Source organism: Poecilia mexicana, unplaced genomic scaffold (genome assembly GCF_051168715.1).
Source record: "Poecilia mexicana isolate PSO_F unplaced genomic scaffold, ASM5116871v1 scaffold_15, whole genome shotgun sequence".
NCBI classification, from domain to species: Eukaryota; Metazoa; Chordata; class Actinopteri; order Cyprinodontiformes; family Poeciliidae; genus Poecilia; species Poecilia mexicana.
The window spans coordinates 7,161,718-7,182,722 of NW_028263384.1; the positions used below are offsets into that span (position 1 = coordinate 7,161,718).

The following is a 21,005-nucleotide window of genomic DNA, read 5'->3' on the forward strand; positions in this document are numbered from 1 at the left end:
TTACTTGGAGGAAAACAGCTTTACTCTTCTCTGATACTTTTTACATAGAGCAAAATTTTTAATACGCCTTTAATTACAGTTTGTCACGCTGCATCCACTGACTTCATTCTGTTTTTGGGGATTTTATGTAACAGAACAAAATGGCAGATTTATATCCTCTTAAAAGGTGCAACACAAAGTATTTTTAATCTTAGTGTAATATCCAGCAACGTTTTATTCAAAAACGGACTTGGGCACTGTCTTTCATTAAACTTGCATGAATACAGCAAGTTTGGATTTTGGTTTTTGTTGTTGACAATAGACTGAAATAAATTTCTGGCCTAACAAAAATGGAGAAAAATCAGTCCAAGAAAGTTAGGGAACTGTAGACCTTTTTTTTTTTTATAAAGCCCAATGTTCTTTTTATTTCCTACTTTGTCTCTTTAAAGTTCTATACAGATTTTTGCACTTTTTAATTGGCCAAAAAGAATTGTGGCCCCCGAGTACAATTAACTTGACAATTTGGAATATCACTGATCTAGAGTGTGTCGTGCATTCGGATTTAGGTACAATTTAACACATGGTATGGATGCGTTTTCTTCATTATCCTGCTATGAGATGACCATTTTTACATTTTGCAGTCTACCATTGTCCCAGCAGGATTGCCCACATTTCGCTCCATCTGTATTTGATATGTAGGTCAAAATGTTCCATTCTAGTTTTATCTGGCCAAATCACTTTCTTCCTCCTACACAAGATTTGCAAGTTGTGGCAAATCTTTATTTCAACAACAGTTATCTTCCTGCCATTCATACAGAAAGACCAGATTTGCTGAATAAACAATGAATGATTGCCTTGCTGGACGATCTCTCCCACCTTAGTTATGGATGTTTATGCCTCCTCCAGCTAAACCTAGCTTAATCCATCTTTGCAATTACCGTTGTAAAAAAAACTACAGTATTTCCTGGTCTTCCTGATGCTGTTTGCTCAATAATGTTAAACAAACCTCTGAGACGTTCACAGAACAGCTGCATTTATATAGAATTAAATTAGATGTAGGGGGGGGGGGGGCTATTTTAGAGGGAGAGTAAATGGGATTGTGTGTCCCATCTCTTGGAGGTTTTTTGTGTTTCCTTAAATGGGAAGAATGAAATGTTTCTCTAAAGCTTGAGAATGTTAGTTTGATGACAAACTTTTGCATTTTGATATAAATGTTAACCCAGATGTTCTATTTCCTTTACTTTCTGTCTCTTGTGGACTATTTTAAGGACATTAAAGCAGTAAGACTCTTAATTGTTTTCACCACTGTTACCTCGCTCTTTCACTTTCAGATCCAACCCGTTTTATGAGCCGAGGACATCAAGCCCAGCGCGGCCTCCCTCCGGCAGCCCCTCTCCTGATCTTGGCGGTATCCAGATGAGGAGGGCCCCTCCACCCCCGAGTACCAGCACAGGCCCGGGCCCCAGTCCACCCACCTCCAAGCCCAGCTCCGGCCCAGACGGGGAGAGAGCCCAGCCTTTGGGGCCCAGCCCTCTGGTGGCGGTGATGGGGAGAGAGCTGGCCTCCTCTTCCCCAAAGGTGAGCTCGCTTCGTTTTGACTCCCAGGGAACCTGAGTTGGTTCCATGACAACTCCCAGATCCCTTAAACCACAACAAAAGAAAAACAAATGGAAGGAATGCGAGACACTAAAAGGCTTTAACCAAAGCTGCACAATGTTATAGTGAGTTTACAGAAATGGCAAGGCGCCGCTAAAGGTTGTGTTTATTAGAATCAAGCCTACCAGTATGTTGGCCTCATTACATCTGAGCAGTCAAGTCATTGTGATTCAAGTCGGAGAATGTTAAAAGGAGATTTCTGCCAAACAAATCAACACCCTAAAAGGAAAAGTTCTTAGTTCTTAGACTAGTGTTGTCTCCCCATGTAATTTTAGCATCGAAATCGAAATTGAAGTTTGCATCATGTCAACTGAACTACGGCACACATTATACTACAATGTAGTCGTAGTGAATGATTTTCCTCAGTTTTTCAGTGGAGTAAAGTTTCTGTTACATTCTTCCTACTGCTCTCTCTCTCTCTCTCTCTCTCTCTCTCTCTCTCTCTCTCTCTCTCTCTCTCTCTCTCTCTGTCTGTTTTTCAATGTGGCTCATCTCTCTCTGGATGCGTCATTCCTACCGAATGACTTGTGTTTTGTATGTTTGCAGTGTCCCCCATCCAGTGGTCCCTGTTTCCACATGCTTGATCTCACATTTATGGTCATGGAAACTTTCCATTCTATCATTTGTATCTGTAGGTTTTTTTTTTCCCTTTCTCATTGCAGTGGTTGTTTATTTATTTATTTAAATTAGTCAAATGATGGCTGGCTCTAATTAAATGGCTGACGGTCACACGCTCACGGCCGGAGTCACACCACTGGCGGGGGAATGATTGGTTGCGGGTGTAGAAAGGAGTGGAGGCTAAAAACTGTGTGTGTGTGTGTGTGAGTGTAGGGGCGCTCAATGAACCTTTTTGCTGGTTTAAACACCGGGGGCTTAACTACAGCAGAGCGATCACAAGGGGGGGCGGGGGGGTTGACCCCCCCCACTGCCCCCCCCTGTGCACACACTCACACAGTACAGTTACTCTCCGTGTGTCCTTCCTGCCTGTGACTGTTTTAGTGTAGCTGAGCGGTGATGCTGGCTGTCCATGTAATTATGGCACAGCGCCTTTATCACCTAGCTGCAGTTGCCTGTGACCATGGGTGAAGGGGCCTAAACCACTTTAATTACCCAGAGCCAGTGGCCTGTGGTGGGCCGCACTTCGCCAAGAGATGCCCCTGACTCTGGAGCTTTCAGGGAGGGAGGGAACACAGAAATAAAATACGAGTGTGGACCAGGGTTATAATAATTGTGGGCTTTTTCACTATGGTTTAGTTTTATTTTTGCTGTGACTTTTTGGTTGTGTAAATAAGCTAGTTTTAATTATTTTTTAGAGTGTGTTGGCTAGGTTTTATTAGTTAAATATTCTTTAGTTTTTATTAGATATGGTAGTAGATTTAATTTTTTCATACTTTGGTTCATTTTTAGGTGCAGAATTCAAGAAGGTCAAAGTATTGCATTTTGATTATGCAAACATCATTTGCGTAATGAATACTCGACAGAGTAAACTGTTTAAAAAATGCGTTCAGTTATCAAATGACTGGTGTTTTCTTCCAACTTTTGCTGTTGTCATTTTGTGGACTAGCATAAGTGCCTTCTGGCATAAACCACTTGTGTGTGGGGAGGGGGAATAATCTATTTTACATCAGTTCGAAAGCCAAATAAATCGATTCCTAAATATGAAAACAAAATAAGTTACATCAATAATTTCATAATGTTTTAGTTAGTAATTAGTGGGGAAAAACTTTTACTGGAAGCACATTGTGCGTTCAGAAAACAGTTTTTGTTTATTTTAATTAACAATTTTTTCCCCTCACTTTCAGTTTTTCTTGTCTTGTCAGTATTAGTTGACTATAATAACCTTGGTGCGGACAGAAACGGGGTTGTGCATTGAAGGGGAAACGCGTGGAAGATGGTGAACAGTGGGAGGAGAAGATGGACAAGACGGCCACGTTATTGCACACAGAGGGATGCGATGTTCATAGGAAGCAGGGGTTTGTTGACACATCCAGGAGATGTGAATAGGTTTCCCATTCTTATTCACACCAAGTGCAACGATACACACATGGCCTGGCCTGCGCAGGGGCTGAGAGATGACCTTTGAAAGTGTGAAGTCAGAACGGATTAAGGGGAGACATTCCCACTACGAGAGGCCAAAAAGGAAACCAATACATTGCATTTTAAATGTGCACAGGGTGTAAATCTAAGCTTAAGCTGGTACGTGTGCGTGTTTCCTGTTCTGTTCAGCGAACGTATTCCAGTGGAGCTATAACCTCAACCTGTACGGCGCATTTGAGGTATGAATTCGATGTTTTGTTTATTGTTACAAGCTATTTATTTATTTATTTTTTTATTATTTGTTTATTGGTTTTTTTCACTATATACACACATCAACAAAAGCAAACAAAAACAACCCACCCCAAACAAACAAGAAGCACAACAGTGTCAACACAGAATAAAATTAAAGAAAGAAAAAAAAAAAAAAAAAAAAAAACCCTATACAGACAGCCCATATACACAAAGTACAGACAGACAATCCCAGGTAACATCTTAAATAGTCAAAGCTTCCAGACAACCAAGTGAACGATATATAGAATGTAAAGAAATAAAAAGAGAAAAAAGAAAAAACAAGTAAATTAATAAAATAAATAAAGATTACAGTCTCTGTAAGAAAGATTGTATTGGGTCCCAAATCCTCCAGAATCTGTCTGACCTTTGATGGAGATCATGAGTCAGCTTTTCAACTAAAACAATATCAGAGATTTGTGAAATCCACATATCAACAGTAGGGGCCTGCGGTTCTAACCATCTCAGTAAAATGCATTTTTTGGCCAGAAATAAGAGGGTTACAAGCAAATGTTTAGTATCTGCGTTATATAAAATTTCCGAAGTATGATTAAAAAGACAGAAAGAGGAAGTTAGTGGGAACCGTTTACCAAAGATCTCCTGTATCATCAGATGAACTGCTTTCCAGAAAACCTGAATACAGTTACAAGACCAAAACAGATGAATAAATGTGCCGTTACAAGCTATTTAAATTGGTAAAAATTATTTAAGTTGCGGTAAATACACTTGATATCAAATTTCTATGGAAAGCTGCCGTATCCAGTTTGATATCTAACTTCCCCTGAGGGGTTTGTTTGGCCACACATGATCTCTGCCAATCAAATAAGATTTTCATGTTTTTGCATCCAATCAGTTGGTGGCCAGTTTTTTAGTTTGCAGTACTGGAAAACCGTTGCAACACAATTATTCAGGGAAGCATTTCACATATTAAGATATATTAAGATATTAAGATAGAACAATGATGTCTTAATGAGTATATTCAAGGATTCTCCAGGAAAACTTGCTAAGCCCGGTGGTTGGGTGCCAGGTTGGTCATTCGTCCAGCGGCCCGTTGGGTTTTTGAGTTAAAATTTGACTTCTTTTCTCGTCGCTCTTGAGCAGATGTTTGATTAACTTCGTCATAGACGCTTTATCCTCCTTGTCATTGCATTAGAACAACCCACTTCACTTGCAGGCTGTGAAAAATCGGCATGCCTATTGGACATATGGTGTGAGCCGAATCAATCTATGTATCAATTACATATGTATATATTAAACTCTGAAAACAGCTTGCAACTCAGGATTTTCCCCAGCGTGACAAAAATTCAGTTGGTTGTGTGAAACAACGTAAATCTGTCAAGAAGGAGTTAGATCATTGCATTGTAAACTAAAGGAAGGGAGCAAAGGAGCTGAAACATTTTTTTAAGCTTTTATTTTTTTCTAATGTATACCATTCACTATGGTTGCAACAAATGTTCAGTTTAGTAATTGATCACTCTATTGATCATTCTGACGAGTCATAAAATAATTCTGCTGATGTTTCAAGTCTTAGCATTAAAATGCATAGATGCAAATAAACATTCTTTTTTAAATAATAAACCTTTTATTGTCTAAAATGCAAAACCATCACATTCTTTTATTGTGTGTTTGATCATTTGTAGTATCTACAGCTACTTTTGACATCTACATGTGAAAAGCTCAACCCTTTCAGCTTGACTTAACATCAACACCTTGTAGAGCTGATTTGTTGCTTATATTTTGGATTAACAGTTCGAAAAGGTACAATGATTAGGAGCTAATAGATTTTTATTGTTGTTTTACAGAATTTGAACTAGGGGAAACTAAAAATATGCCACTTGAGTTCTGGATATGATATATTTAAGTTTTAAATTTAAAAGCACTGTGTATATATTTCTGTAAAGTTTCCTTTTGTTCTGAGTCTGTAGATTCATGTTAACGATTTAATCGATTACCAAATAATTTCAATAATTGATTTCTCACAATTAATCTGATCGTTTCAGCCCTACCATTGGCAAAATTTCACACCCAACCATTGCATAACTACTAATTATTGAAAAAAATGCCTGTTCCTTTTCATGTAGGATGACACTTTTTATTGTTTTTTTGTGTGTGTGTCTGAGGTCAATCTCCAAGTTGTTGAATGTGAAGCTTGAGGCTGTCAGCAGACAGTTCATGTCTTCATGCCAGCCTTACCCGTCCACTGTCCTGTCTGAGAGAATACAGATCCTCAAATGTGTCAAGTTTCGGATTTGCGGAGGAGCTGGAGGGATGAAAATGTCTGTGGGATTAATGTAAATGAACGGAGGGAGTTCCTGTTGGGCGGGCTGGGAGCTCTGTCTGGTCGGATTCAGTCCATCTCTCCTCCGTGGAGCTGATTTCTCCCCTCCCAGTAACTCAGTTATCCCCTGCTCCTCCTTTTGTTTTATCTCCGTCTCTATTCCGCAGTCAGACCGCTCTACACTTAGATGCTCTTATCTTTGGATTTTCATCAGGTTTCCGCTTCATGAATTATTTGCCTTATTTTCATATAGAGAAAAGTCAAAAGTTGGCATGTACGCGACTAAAAGTTCTCACAAAAAGTTTTATGCCCACTTTTACATCTTAATTTACTTTGAAAAATCTAAGAGAAAGTTGGACATTTATAGTTCTTTAGTTGTTTGCGTAATATACCTAATCAGGATTTGTGTTAAATGTAATCAATAGTGACGAACTGCCACACCTTCAGAATTAAGTTTTATATATATGTTTTAACACTGTAAGCCATATGAGATTAGGTCTGTCAGGATAACAAATTTTCCGGAATGATAAACTGTCCTCGAAGTTATTGTGATAAACTAATGTTGTTTTGAGACCATTTTCATAATAATGCAAAAACACCCTGCCAAAGATAAATACACTTTAAATTCTAATGAACATTTAACACTGGACCTGGAAGACTTTTAAAACATCAAAAATAAATGAACAAAACAGAAACAACACAAAAAATGAACTATGGAGTCTTTGTAAGCAAAATTATCCTTCAAAAAAGAGCTGGTTAACAACAATACACCAGACTGAAGATTTCCAGTAGAAAGAGAGAGAAAAGAGAAAAACGAGAAATCATGCAAATGGCAATTATTGAACTTGTTTTAATTTCTCATGCGATTAATTTATTTAGTGCTTATTGCAACAGGCCTCCTATGTTTGTGCACTTGTACTAGTTTGAAATGAATTTAAATATCATGAAACGTTAAAATTAAGTTTATCTTTCAAAAACCAACACCTCGGGCTCCTGCCTGTGTAGCTGTGAAGCCGGCTACTGAGCGCTGCTCTCAGGCGTGAAGTAAAACAGGAGACGACAGGGCGTGGTGGAGGCAGAGAAAAGACGAAATAAAGGTACCTAAGGAAGGTTAAATTGAATACATTCATAGATTAAGCCTGTGAAAACAACCCTAATGTTCATATTTGTTACATTTGAACAATAAAGTAACATAGTTAATTGATATAGTTTGGCCTTCATGCATAATGTTTCAGTGAGGTTTTGAATCTCTGTTTATGAGGACAGCCCACAGCCAGGACTCATAAAGCAAATCTTACAGGAAACGAATGCCATTCATTTGCCTAATTTAAAGTCTTGTTTCCTAAAAACACAGCTGGTCAGGTTTATTTTATTGTTCCTGCTGTGTCAACACACTTTGACTTTCCAGGGATGAACATTCAAACCATTAGCAGAAATATTTTTTCACTTGTAGGGCTTCTTTAATTACTAATGTTAATCAAAGGGTTGAAATGGGAGAGAGTTTTGTGGGTTGTGAGAGCTGCTGTGCCCGGGGGGCGGCAGAGGCCAGAGCCCCTCGCTCCTCCTCCCAGACTGTTTTCACACAACCTCCTCCGGTTCAAACTACCTCCAAATTGAAATTAAAGTAAATTAACATTATTTAATTGAGTTCGCACAAGGCTGGGATATTTCTTAATTAGCTTTGGCTAAGGTTCGCAGCAGGAGAGGATCATATACGTACTGCGAGGTGTTTCTGAGGTTACCGTGACGACTGAGGGATGAAGACGGAAGGAAGCTCGAGAGACGAGGACAGTCATTTCTTGTCGTCTGATCTGTGCCTGGTTGCTCCCTTCGTTATCGTTTTGTTCAATCCAAAGTTATTTCATCTTGAGATAACTTTGACAAACCTTTCAAGAAAGTCATAACTTAATGAAAGTGGGTCATGCTGACCTGAAATATGTCATATCGCTTCTCAAGGCTGGTTTATAGCTGCTTAAAGATGTTTCTGTTCTGCTTTGAAAGGTTACATATTTGCAAATATTGGTGTTTTAATTTGCTTACAGTATATAGAAGGAGGAGACACAGATTTATTATAAATCAGTGCTATGATATAGCAGAAATGCCCTGATTTTTTTATTTTTACTTTTTTTGTTTTTTTTGTAGTACCAATGTTTAAAATGTTATGACACCAGTATTCCCAGTGCTTAGGGACCACAGCTGCCTGTGAATAAAATTTCTCTAAAAACAATTGTAACTGCCTATTTTAATAGTTCAAACCCTTCATATAATTTAATATGCTTTTTTTCATGGTTTTTGTGCCTCTACATGCCTTTATCTTGACGTAGCTTGACAGCAAAAAGGGCATAGAATTGAATCCAGGACAATTGCATTGAGGACTGTATCCATTGAATAAGGTGTGCCTGCTTGGCTTCCCCGACTAACATGCATTTTAATGCACACAGTGGAAGCCACCCTGAGACTGTCGCAGAAGCTAGCATCTTATTGGGGTTGCACTAACTGGTGATCAGGACGATAAAAAGTGTTTGCAAACGGCAGTCAATAGCGTGTCCAGTCGCATTGAGCCTTGGTATTTTGGCTTCCAAAGCGGTGTCTTATTTCTTATATTTACAATATGCTCAAAAGAGAAATTTACAAATTGCCAAAATTTCTGCTGAACCACGAATAGCCAGGAACCTGTCGTAGTTTGAAACGGCTGAAATTTGAAATCGTGTCTTTCCCACTGTTTACTTTTAACAAGATGCTAGAGAAGGAGGCAGTTTATCTCCAGCTGGATAAAGGTGTCCGATGCTGATCCTCCCTCAACTGTTACTGCACACTGCTAACCAGTTGGCTGAAATAATTTTAGCAATGCTCCTAACAGCCAACAATTTTGGCTTAGGAAATATTTCTGGACACACAACAAAAAGCACTGGGAAAGCTTTAAGGGTCAAGTCCGTTAAGGAGCAAACTACAAATTGACAGGAGACAGCTTGACGATTTGCCATATCACATTCTTGCTTTGATTTTTTTTTTTTTTTTTAATACAATGATATTGTGAAAATATTGGACGGCTGGCTCACGCCTGTTTAGAAACATGGGTTCTCTAGAATGTAAAGCTTTTAGAATGGAGTTGTTTCTTACTTTGAAACCCAGACGACAGTAGCAGAAGTAAAATGAGCAGAGCAGTCCGTTTCTCAGACCAAAGCAACGAGGCCTCTGTAGCCACGTTAGACTTTCCATAAGCCCTGTAATATTAGGAGAATAATCCTCGAGAGGAGTAAGGCTAAATCATTACCTCTCAATGTCTGCTTTTTGCCAGTGTGGACCCCTCCCCAGACCTTATTTGCTGTGTGTGAGTGGTCTGTCATTGGATCTTGTGGGAGAGCAGAGACATAGTTTCCTCTACCGATGCTGTTTTGGCCCAATCATGGGGGCTTCCTGTGGTTGTTTCAGGCTGAGGGGCATCTCTGTCAACAGGTTAAGAGAACAGCACAAGGTATCACTGCCATTCCCTCTTCGCCCTTTCCCACCCCCCAAAATATTTGAAAGAAAGATTTGAGTACTTTCTTATAAGTTTCAGTTGGCATTTAGCTGTGCATAAATATTTAGATCAGAGCTAATCTTGTTTGAGAACCACCGATATTTGTTTGAAAACATAAAAATCTTTTTCCATTTAAATAGTACTCTCCGCTGTGTCGAATGGACGCGCCGCTGTGCATCGCATGCACTTACACGTGTTGTGAGGGCTACACTTTGATCCCGCAACCGTAACACGGCTATCATTTCCGCACCTTTTTTCTCCCTCTGTCGGGCGCATGTCAAGTTCACAAGTTCCTCCGCAAATCCGCGGACGGCTCGCTCTCCTCGGCGCCCGCTGCCGACCGGTGTAAAAAGGGCCTTCCGCAAAGCGCCACTTGTAATCTGCCTTCAGTAAGTCCTCCTTAGTTTTATCTGCCAAGGATTACCTCGCAAGCTGCGAGCGGAGAGAGAACGAGCAGGACGCGGCGCACGAGATGGAGAAACGAAAGCGAGCCGGAACAGAAAAACGATGAAGATGGAAGAAAATGAAAACAAATCACTGTGTAATCTCTGAAAGAAAAGAGACCTGGCTTGGAGTTAAAGGGAAGTTTCCCTTGCCGCTCATTTAGAGAGGGAATTGACTAATCCCTCCATGATTGATGTCGGCTATGAGAGGCTCTGTGGCAGACTAATAGGGCTTATGAGGATGACCAGAAAGTCCTCTGTGTGTGTATATGAATAAACCAGACCTTTTTTGTCTTGTGGGTCCCCCTCCATCCAGTGACCACAGAAGCCACGGGTTTGAATGACATAGCAGGCCAAGAAGGGGTAACTTTATCTTAATCTGGGCTTAATCTGCCCCAGTCCTCCAGGTGTGTGTGGGCTTAAACCACCGAGGATCGAGGGGTTTGGGGGTGAAGTTTAAGAGGGCTTCAGGTGAAGAGAGAGAACCCCGTGCACTTGAAAACCCCTCGGACCTCCAGTCTGACTAAGACCCCCCGCACATTCAAAAAACCCAGCACTCATTTAGCTGTGCCAATCCTTCCAGCCATCTACGAGTGGCCCTCAGTTCATTTTTAATTGGATTAACCCAATCATACTGCACTGCTTAGAAAAACCTGCAAATTGTTTGATGAATAAGCCTTTTGATATGCATTTTCAAATGCATGCAAGTGTTTAGGAGAGTGAGTTGCCACATAAATTCTCTATGTGAATATTTTTAAGCACCCAAATATTCCCCCTGTGTTAGATAACCACATGGTAGAGAAATTGGAAAAGCTACATTTTTATAAGGGTGTACTGATGTATCGGCTGGCGGATAAATCAATCCGATTTCCCTAGTTTTGGGAGATGCCATTTCTACTTGGCTGCTTTTTTTTGTTATATTTTTATATTTATATTTCTAGTTTAGCTTGTATACTGTTTATTCTACGCTGTGCTATTTTTTTTCTTTTATTTTTGATTTCTGTTAGTTTAGTTTTATGTCCACTTAATCCCATGACAGCTTAGATTTCCCATTTGTGGGACTAATAAAGAATGATCTTATCTTAATTTTGAAGTTGAAAAAAACGAACAATAATCCGTGGAAGTGGGAATAACTACTGGGAAAGTTAGAAGGTTTCTCACAAGCTCTGACCACACAATCCAATATGGCTGCATATAAAAGTAGTTTATCTGTCCATTTAACTATTTGTATCAAACATAAATCTTTCACATTCCTTCAGTGAGAACATTTTTGCAGTGTCTGAAAGCACAAACATCCCAAATCCTATTAGCTCGTATGGAGAATGTCCAGTTGCAAAGACCTCTCACTTTCAACAATTTCCAGTGTGAGGGGGTGCTATTGAGAAACGGCTAGCAATGGAGATGTAGAGTTTTAGATAATTTGTAGACTAAGATGAATTATTCATTAGTGTTATTAGGGCCAAACACACAGGCAATAACTATATGTGCTCTCTGTTGATTCCTGTTTCTCTTTCTGTATTCTCCTGCCATACTTCCTAAGTTTTCTCTGCTTGTGTGCGTATGTGTGTGTGTGTTGATGCATGTGTATTCTGATCAGGAGTCAAAGGGGTGACTTTGTAATTATGTTCATTTTAATTGGCTGTGCTATCATTGCTCTCATCACTGCGGCGCCCACGCTGTACTGGACAATGGCCGTATGTGGTGTGGGGGGTTTTAGTCGCTGCTACGTTAAACCCGCTTCCTTCCACATGCATTCATCTCCTTTACCTGCAGAATATAATTCCTGAAGTGGCCTCTCTAATGAGTTTTCCCTGCCCAGGCTTAGATTAATTGATCAATAGTGCCGCTATCGCCGCGTCTGATCTCTGAATCCATTGCACTGCTAATTTGTTTGTTTTAAGATGGCAGTTAAAGGAGATTAATGCGATATAAATTTATAACAGAACAGCATCCCCTCCCCCAACCCTCGATGTTCTTGTTTTTTGAAGTGTCATTCAAGTTTTTCTTTTTTTTTTCTTTTTTTTTTTTAAGCTGATTGAGATTAAATCTAGAGGTATGCAACAGAAGGCTGAAGAGATTGGCTCAAAATGTCATCTTGTGGCTCCAAGGAAGCATATGAAACAGAAGAACTGGAAATTTTAACCATTGTTCATGTTGCTCCCATCTGCCCTGCTTAATGACACAAACACATTCAGTCACACTCAGGCTCATCCATTCCTGTATTCTTGTTCTTTTTTTTTCTCCAGCTGTAAAAAGTAATTTACAGAAGCATGAGTTTGGTTAATGTGTCTGCTTTCGTTTCCATCATAAGCTAAAGCCAACATTTATAACTCCTGTTTCCCCTTTGTTACTTTTTAGCTGATCAAGCTAGCACGCCAACAGTCGCTTTTTTTTGGCTCCAGTGTACCCCAAACTAAGAATGCACATTCTGAAAATTTCTTCGGAAATGTGGACAAAAATTGATATTTGCCGATATTGTATATATTTTCCTACATTTTTGCTTCTGTGCTTCATTTAAACGCCTCCAAATCCTGTTCCAAAACAAATGCCACAGAACCAGCTCCCTCCTCTATCCTCCGGAAACACATACACAAGGGGCAATAAGAGGGAAATAAACATTGGTTATTAATCTCGGTCCATACTTATTGGACCGATATGTTTAAAAGTTACGAACATCGGTCAACATCAATGTGGGTGCCAATATATCGACCTGTTTCAGTTCTAACAATCAAGTTTAGTCTAACTTTTCAAAACAGAAACTGTGTGCTGAAGTTTGAATTTATTGTGAATTTTTTCTCCCATCCAAGCAAATTCAAAATTATACACAAAGGCTCAAATATACATGACCTCCAATAATATTTATTTAAATGTCTCTTACTAATGGAAATTTTTGGGAATTATCTGTAAAGTAACAGAAGAGTTGATGCAAATAGCAGTGTGACGTAATTAGACTGTTGGGAGAGCTAACTGGGTCTAAATTGTATCAATCCAGGTGTTTAAGAACTAGTGGTTACTCTTCCTTCTTTGTTATTAAGTCCTGCTTTTTGCAGTCAACCAGCAACAAATAAATAAATAAATTCATTCATTTAACGTTGGACAATGTAAACATAAATTAACCACTGAAAGAGACGAACTGTACAAGGTTATAGTTGCAAATGCTTATTTCCAACTGTAGTCTCCAGAACATGCAGTGATATCAAAACTCAACTTTTAGCTTTTCAAAACATGAGTTCAAATATAAATAACCACACCGTGCAAACTATCGTAAGAACCATTGGCAGTAAAACAGTTCCGTAAGCTTGATGGTACCACCACCATGCTTTACTTCACCTTGACTACATAATCACTTCAAACACACTCCTTTTGTCCATGTTAATGTGTATTATTTTTCAAAGATTGTAGCCTTATGGCTCAATCTGTCTCTCTGACCTTTAACCTTTTCTCCCAAAGACATTTGGCATTCATGCTTCACTTATTGAAGTTGTTTTGTTGTCATGTCCACCTGATTGATTCATAGGTGTCACTAAACGCCCAAATTCAATGTACTAAATATAAAGTTCAGATTACTGAAGCCAACCACTTTACAAGCTGACCGGTTCAAATATTTATCATTTCTAAAAGCATCAAGCTTGACTTTACTCAACATCTGCATGTACAGTCACATTAATGCACACTCACTTTCTCTTCCCACTGACTCTGGAAGGGAAGCGCCTCCCACCCCCAGCACCCCCTCTGTGTGATTACGACCGTAAAGCGTTATTTCCTTTGTATGTTAATGTGTATTATTTTTCACGCTACATTCCCTCCTCTCTCCTGTACCACCCTCCCCCCCTTCCTCATTTCCTTATTGTTCCATCCACTCCACATCTCCATTTACATAATTGAACTTTTGATTAGACTTCGTTCCGTCCCCTCTGCCTCTCGTCAAGGCAGTGTATGAAATCGGGCGCACAATTTCATGGGTAAGATGACATGAAGCGATCATTCCTGTTTCCACTTGGTTTTTTTCCCCCTAATGCGAGGACGACGGATGTACAAAGCTCAGATTAAACAAAGTGCTTGTTTTGACTGAAGGTGCAATTAAATAAATACTTGGGTAGGTAGGAGCCAGCCAATCAGAGGTGCATTTCAACAGCAGGAGAGATAATAAATTCCATGAAGTGTTTGGGTTTATATCTGAAATTCAATACAGAAATACCGTATTGTATTTGAATTACCGAAATACAATACAGTAATTCATGTCTCTGTCTTCTTTTGTACAGTTCCTGTCCATATATGTGAACATTCTTAAACCTATTGCTATTTAAAGTAAGTCTGTGTGTTTATATACACTTTGCACTACGTCCCTTCTTTGTAGATGGGCTTTTTTTTTTTTTTTTTTTTGCTCTAGGCTCCCTTGAGCGGATTACAAGTTTTAAAGAGTATGAGATTCAACACCTCCTCAAATCTGACACTCTGACACTGCTTTGAAGGCTCGAAAGTGAGATTGGAAAGACACGGAAGCTCTTGTCTCTGCACGGAGTCGTGGGTTTATGTCATTGGTTTGAGGCCAGTTAAGTTTCCATTGAAGCGTCATGCCCCAGAGGGAGAGACAAAGCTGCCACTTAAAGCGTTTGACTTGTATCTTTTTTATGTCTCCGAAAGGCCGGTTTCAGTCGCTCCAGTGCTTTAAACTCCTGTAGTATTTCTGCTAAACTTTGTTTGTCCGCCTTAGTTTCGGCATATAGGATGTAGCCAGGTGTAGCTTTTTACCTTTAACTGTCTTCAAATATTACTTTGTTCCTGATGTAATAGTTTAAATATTTATCATTCCACCTCTTAGCAGGTGAAATGATAGTGACGGGTGAAATGGTAAAGATCTTGATGTATAAGACATCAAGATAGAACTATGGACTATGGATCCATAGTTTAGATTAAATATAGACAAAACATTGATTACACTGACAGGTGAAGTGAACAGCACGGACTGGTACTTGTTACTGGGTGGGCATCAATGGAACATTGTCAAAGTTGTTGCATTAGAAGCAGAAAAACTGGAAAAATGTCCAGTAACAATGACTAGAAGACTGGGTCAGAGGATCTCTGAAACAGTTCTTACATTTTGTTGCCTGTCTGCAGTGGTCAGCATCTATGAAAATCCAAAGAAGAAACGGGGCCCGTCCAATTGTCATGCGAATTTTGAGCGAACATTTAAATGCCGCCAAAAAAAAAAAAAAAAAAAAAAAAAGAGAATGCGAATTGGGCGAGTTTCTGTCAGATGTTGACATTGCGTATAGCTGGAATAAACAAGATGACAAACTACCATGGACACCACAGAAGAAAAATGTTCTGCCCAGAAATATACATCATAGAACATGTTGCAAGAACTGGCCACAAAAACAGAAAGCAGGCCATAGCACATGACATCTGGGTTAATACAGCCAAAACAAGTGTGTGTGTGTGTGTGTGTGTGTGTGTGTGTGGCGCTAGCGGAAAAAATGGCTTATGTTTTACCAGTGAAATCCTACAACTGCTAAAATCTCACACAACTCAGTTTTGTTTGCATTTCGTGAAGAAAGTTGTGCCCTTTGTCTACTTCAGAAAACAGGGTTTTCTGAAAGGTTTAATACAATGATATTAAGGGTTTGGGTCGTTTGACCCAGTTCAGTGTGGAAGCGAACACCACCAGCTGAAAATGGAACAAATGTTTTCATTTTAGTCACCCAATCGAACCAAGTTTACTGGACTATCAGGTGGGAAAACACCCTCAGTTTGAAAAATCTGAACTTCCTCTTTACAGTTTGCTAATTTGCTACGTAATGCTAAGTGTCAAAAGCATGTTACATGTTAAAAAAAAAATCACCTTTTTAAACACTGGAGAAATCCTCCTAATACCAGGATCAACAGGAAGTCCAACACTTCCATCATCGGCTTCCCTCATATCTACTTATTCCGACTGTATGAGCTTAACCCTCCTCTCCCACACCCACCTCTTTCTCTCTCCAACCTCCCTTTTTTCCCCTCCTTCAATTTTTTTCCCCTCCCTTTCTTTGCCCCCTTAGATGTATGTTGTTGACACCGAGGCATCAGGAATAATGGAATCTCTTGTCAGTGGCTTGTATTTTCTGCCCGGACTGTTAGGGCTGTGTATAATAGTAGCAGCCAAGGAGGAAGAGGGGAGGTTATGTGCCACTGATAGTAATGAAGGTTGCCTTTTCATTTTTTAATATGGGACGTTTGTGGGCCGAGGCAATGCTCTCCGCTAATCCTACCCTCGAGCCGAGCTAGCTACATGGACGCATCAGTGTTGCACACACACGCACGCACACACACCCAGTGACATTCACACAGGCCGATAAACCACAAACACACACTCGTGTACAATGCATGCACCTTCCTTTAGGCGAGACACCGAACTGTTTGATAAGTGCATTTCTGCTCCTCATGAAATTTTCACCCTGCCCGTGTTTGTGTCTTAAGGAAATGCAGCCTGTTCCTGTTACAGATGATATGGTATTTGTTTAATATTTGATGCGTTTGAAAGCCTGACTGACTGACTGGCTGCTGCATTCTCTAAACCTTTATCAGAAAACCATGTAATGGGACAGAGTCTGCAATGTAGATTGAGAAAATTACAACCAGTTATAGGGGCCAGGGTAAACAGCTAGTCTGTCACAGGTTAGATACTGTGTCGCTTCTTTTGTGTCATAGAAGACGTAGTTATGCTTATTCAGACAAAACGGGAGCAACAAGAGCAAGCATAGATGTGCTTGGCTTTGTAGTAGCGGTGCACAGATAAATCGACCCACAGTTTCTTAATTTTGGGTGATTGATCCATGCCGATCTTATCTACCCCCGAAACAGTCGACACCTCACTATTTGCAGCTAAGCAACTTTGCCGCTGGTGTCCTCCTTATTTTTATTTTTTATTTTCTCCATTTATTCCCGTGGTGTTGGAGTTGTTTTTCAGTCTCTTGGTACTTGCTTATTGCGGTTCAATTAAAGCAGAGAGTGCTGGTCTGCAGGGAGACATGGGTGTGAGTGAGTCTTCATAGCTGCTATTATGAAGGCTCAGGTTGTTTGTTTTCAGACAAAACAATCGGTCAGAGTCTCTCTTAAATGATTGTTCTACACATGGAAATTATAGAGCTCTCTATTGTATCCTGCGACTAGTTGATTTATTACTTACTGCGACAGGCTTACTCACAAAATGTCTCAATAAAAATCCAGTGCAACCAGTTGACTTCAGAAGTCCATGTGTTTGTGATTTAATATCAGTACAGACATAAATGTAGTCGTGAACTCAATAGCATGAAGAAAAGCTTTCAGGCATCCTGTTTGCTCTTTGACCACAAGCCTCATAGGAAAAAAACGTGAAGGAAATGGGCCTGGTCAGATTGACGCCAAAATTGAACCTGGTGGCCAAAATGCAAAAACACCATGTGTGTAAAAACCAACTTTGCATTTTACTCCGAAAACACCGTCACCTTGACAACAACTTTATGCTTTCCTTCAGCAGAGACGAAGAAGCCCGTAACAGTTGATACGGAGGTGACAATCTGTTAGAAGCAGAAGACAATTTTGCAAAGAATAGGTAAAGTGTTTAATCTGCAGATGTGTAAATTGTGTACAGGAACACCCAAAATAGTTGGAACTACTACAAAACATGATCCTTTAAAGCATTGACTGCAACTATGCTGTATTTTATTGGTCTTTCACACAAAGTTCCTCCAAAAATACTAAAGTTTGTGGTTGAAAAGGTTCAACTGATGTAAAAACGTAGATCTGTCACAATGATAAATTTTGCTGGTCGATAAATTGTTATATTATTGTTTCGAGACTATTTTCAAGTGATATGGCAGTAATGGCATAGTCATGCAAGAACACATTCTCAAAGATCAATAAACTTTTAAATTCTATTGAACTTTTAACACTGGAACTGGAAGACATTTTAAATAACATGCATAAACAAAACAGAATTATTAAGTCACCATTATTTAAAATTGTCTTTTAAATAAGGGTTAGTTGCACCAGACTGAAGACTTTTGTCATGCAGTGTTTGGTAGAAAGGGGGAAAAAAAATCAATAAATTGTGTTTGTTTTAATGTATCAGTGCTATTAATTTATTTATTGCTTATTGCAACGGGGCTATAAAAACATAAATTTTTCTGATTTTCTTTGAAGGCCATATGTTTATTTTCTATTTATTCTAACTTGGTACCTCTTCTATGAGAAAGTGTGTTTCTCTTTGTTTTTGTTTTTTTGTTGTTGTTTTTTTCCTACTGGCGGCGTTGTCGTGGTGTATTTGGAAGCGTGTCTGTGTTTCCTGCCGGCTAGGGCGCAGGGTCTGCAGCGCTGGAGTGTGTGTGTGTCTAATTGCTTTAATAGCACCTGGTCTCTAATCCCAGGTAATTAGAGCGCTCAAATTAGACAGCTACTTTCAAACCGTCACTTGAAAAAGCAGGAGGAGGTGGAGGCCTGGAGGAACACCCCATCACACTGAAACTCTCGTTTTACTCACACACAGAGGCTTGCGCAACACTGGGAACGGAGAAGGAAACAGATTTTATGTAGAGCCTGAGTTTCCGTCATGTGCTCACTTGTACATGAGGTTCTTGAAATCCTTGAAAAATGCGTGAACTTCAAATTGGTGTTGTCGAGGTTTGGAAACTGCCCGATTTCTGTATAAAGTACTTGATATTCAAACCGCACAGTTTTGTAATAACGTAGTAAATCTGAAAGCTTCAATATGGAAAACATTATTTAGGGTTTAAACCCGATATTTTCATACACCTAATAAAAGCACAGATAATTTTTTTTTCTCAGTGTCTGAAGTTAAATCAGATTAACCTTTTCTTGTTTTAGGTCAGTTAGGATTACCAAAATTATTTCTATTTGCTAAATTTCATAAAACTTGATGAAAACCGTTTGTAGAAATTTTCTTTGACTTTCTTTGTGAATTGTGTTTAAAGCATTTAATTTGAGCAGGAAGGTAATTTACCTGACCACGATTTGTTTGGACTGCTTCAACGTAATCAGTAATTATCACTGATAATTACTGATCACGACTGATCATGACTTATTGATGATCTTATACTTTATACATTAAGCAACATTATTGGAACTGGGGGATTGTGGGACTTTTTTGTTTCATTCTCAGGACCAGTCAGGTGTGTAAGGCGTGTGTGAAAGAGGCATGAAATATTGTTATATTTTACTTTACCTTGTCTTTTCTGTGGAATCTATAATCTTACCACAAAAATAACAGTAATAAATATCATATAATGGTGAATTAAAACTGTCTTCTTTTGGTCATTTGTATTGTTTTCATCTCCAAAGTGTGATAATGTAAAAGTCTGGAAACATACCTTGAAGATTTTTGAAAAGTGCTTGAATTTTACAGTGGGAAAAGTGTACTAACCCTGATTATATATTTACGATTAGGATGAATGCATCAATTAGATTCGAGTGTTCAACATTAACTGTAGTTCAGTTTCGTCCAAACAACCGAGTCACATCAGCTTCTCTCCTCCTCCACACGGTGATGTTGCCCTTGTTCTAATCGTTATCGACTTTCTCACTTTTTTATTTTTTTGTTTCGTTCTGTTTTGGTTGTGCGGCACGGCTGTATTGTCGGAGCCTCCTAAAACGTGTTTGAAGAAGCTGTGGGGAAAGGTTAAGGCCCTCTTTTAAAGATGAGCCGGAAATGTCAAGTGTCTGCCCCTCAGGCTCCCGCTACCGTCTCCCTGTACTAAGACTACCACAGGGATCTGCATCACTAAGAGACACACACACACACACACACACACACACACACACACACACACACACACACACACACACTGATGCGAAGGTTAGGAATTGCTGTTAGAGATGTCCTCTAGTCTCTTTCATTTGTTTTGACTCTCATGGCGTCTCAGCTGGCTTCAGGCTCCTGGTCAAAGGTTAAATTGGAACAATAGAGGAGAAACTCAGGAACTTGTAGACTTCAGCTAGCTGGCTGCTGTTGATTTCCCGCTCAATTAATTCTTTCCAACTGTGAATGCTTTCTAAGCTTAAAATCAGAATTATTCTCGTTTCTGACTATTAAAATCATGCAAATTCTCTTGTGGAGGCTGATTATAAAATCAAAGTCTGACTTTCCTTCCTACTGCCTATCCAAACAATAAAACACACTGCATACCATCACGCCGATGCTCTTTCTTTCAAATATGAAACGACAGTTTCAGATTAAATCTTACTTCACTTAAAAGTTTCATTTTTTTGGTCATGTAGTAGCAAAAACATGCCAACAGAGGGGGTTAGTCAGCCACAGCAACCTTAGTTAAGAAGCGGAGTCCCAAACTGGTGATCATCAGGCCTCAAACTGTGGGGCTTTAAACTCGGTTATGTTTTGTCATAATTTTTTTTTTAGAGCTCAGTATATTGTGATTTATTTTACCCACTTCAGTTAAAGTTCATTCTTAGGAAATTTACCACTTCCGCTGATGTCAGACTTCATTTTGTGCAGAAGAAAATCATAGTGGAGAGGAGGAAACTTCCAGGAGCACTAGTGGATTTAAATAGGTTAAAATAAATCTTCTAATTAAGTTTTGTGGTTTAGTTAAAAGCAACCAAACACATCTCCCCACTCAGTGGTTTTACTAGTTAAATGTCATCATCTTGGCCTGTTCTCAGACATAATTTAAAGTTTCTGATCGCTCACTAATTATTTTTAAAGTGAGCCCTCCATTCCCTCTGTACATTTTCCTCCATTACCATCAGAGAGAGTGTCCACACATCAGTCCCTCCGTAACCAGATTAGCCAATATCCACCTGAATCACC

General features: G+C 39.3%; 1 protein-coding gene across 6 annotated transcripts in view; it reads left to right on the forward strand.

The window, feature by feature from the left end:
• The window catches only part of ehbp1 (EH domain binding protein 1), a 155,413-nt gene that overhangs the window by 45,305 nt on the left and 89,103 nt on the right, over nt 1–21,005 (forward strand). For all 6 annotated transcript variants that reach the window (XM_014980194.2, XM_014980215.2, XM_088012942.1 and 3 more), the window contains one exon: nt 1,311–1,557. In XM_014980194.2, the coding sequence (XP_014835680.2) occupies nt 1,311–1,557 (247 nt within the window). The remainder of the gene's footprint in view (nt 1–1,310; nt 1,558–21,005) is intronic.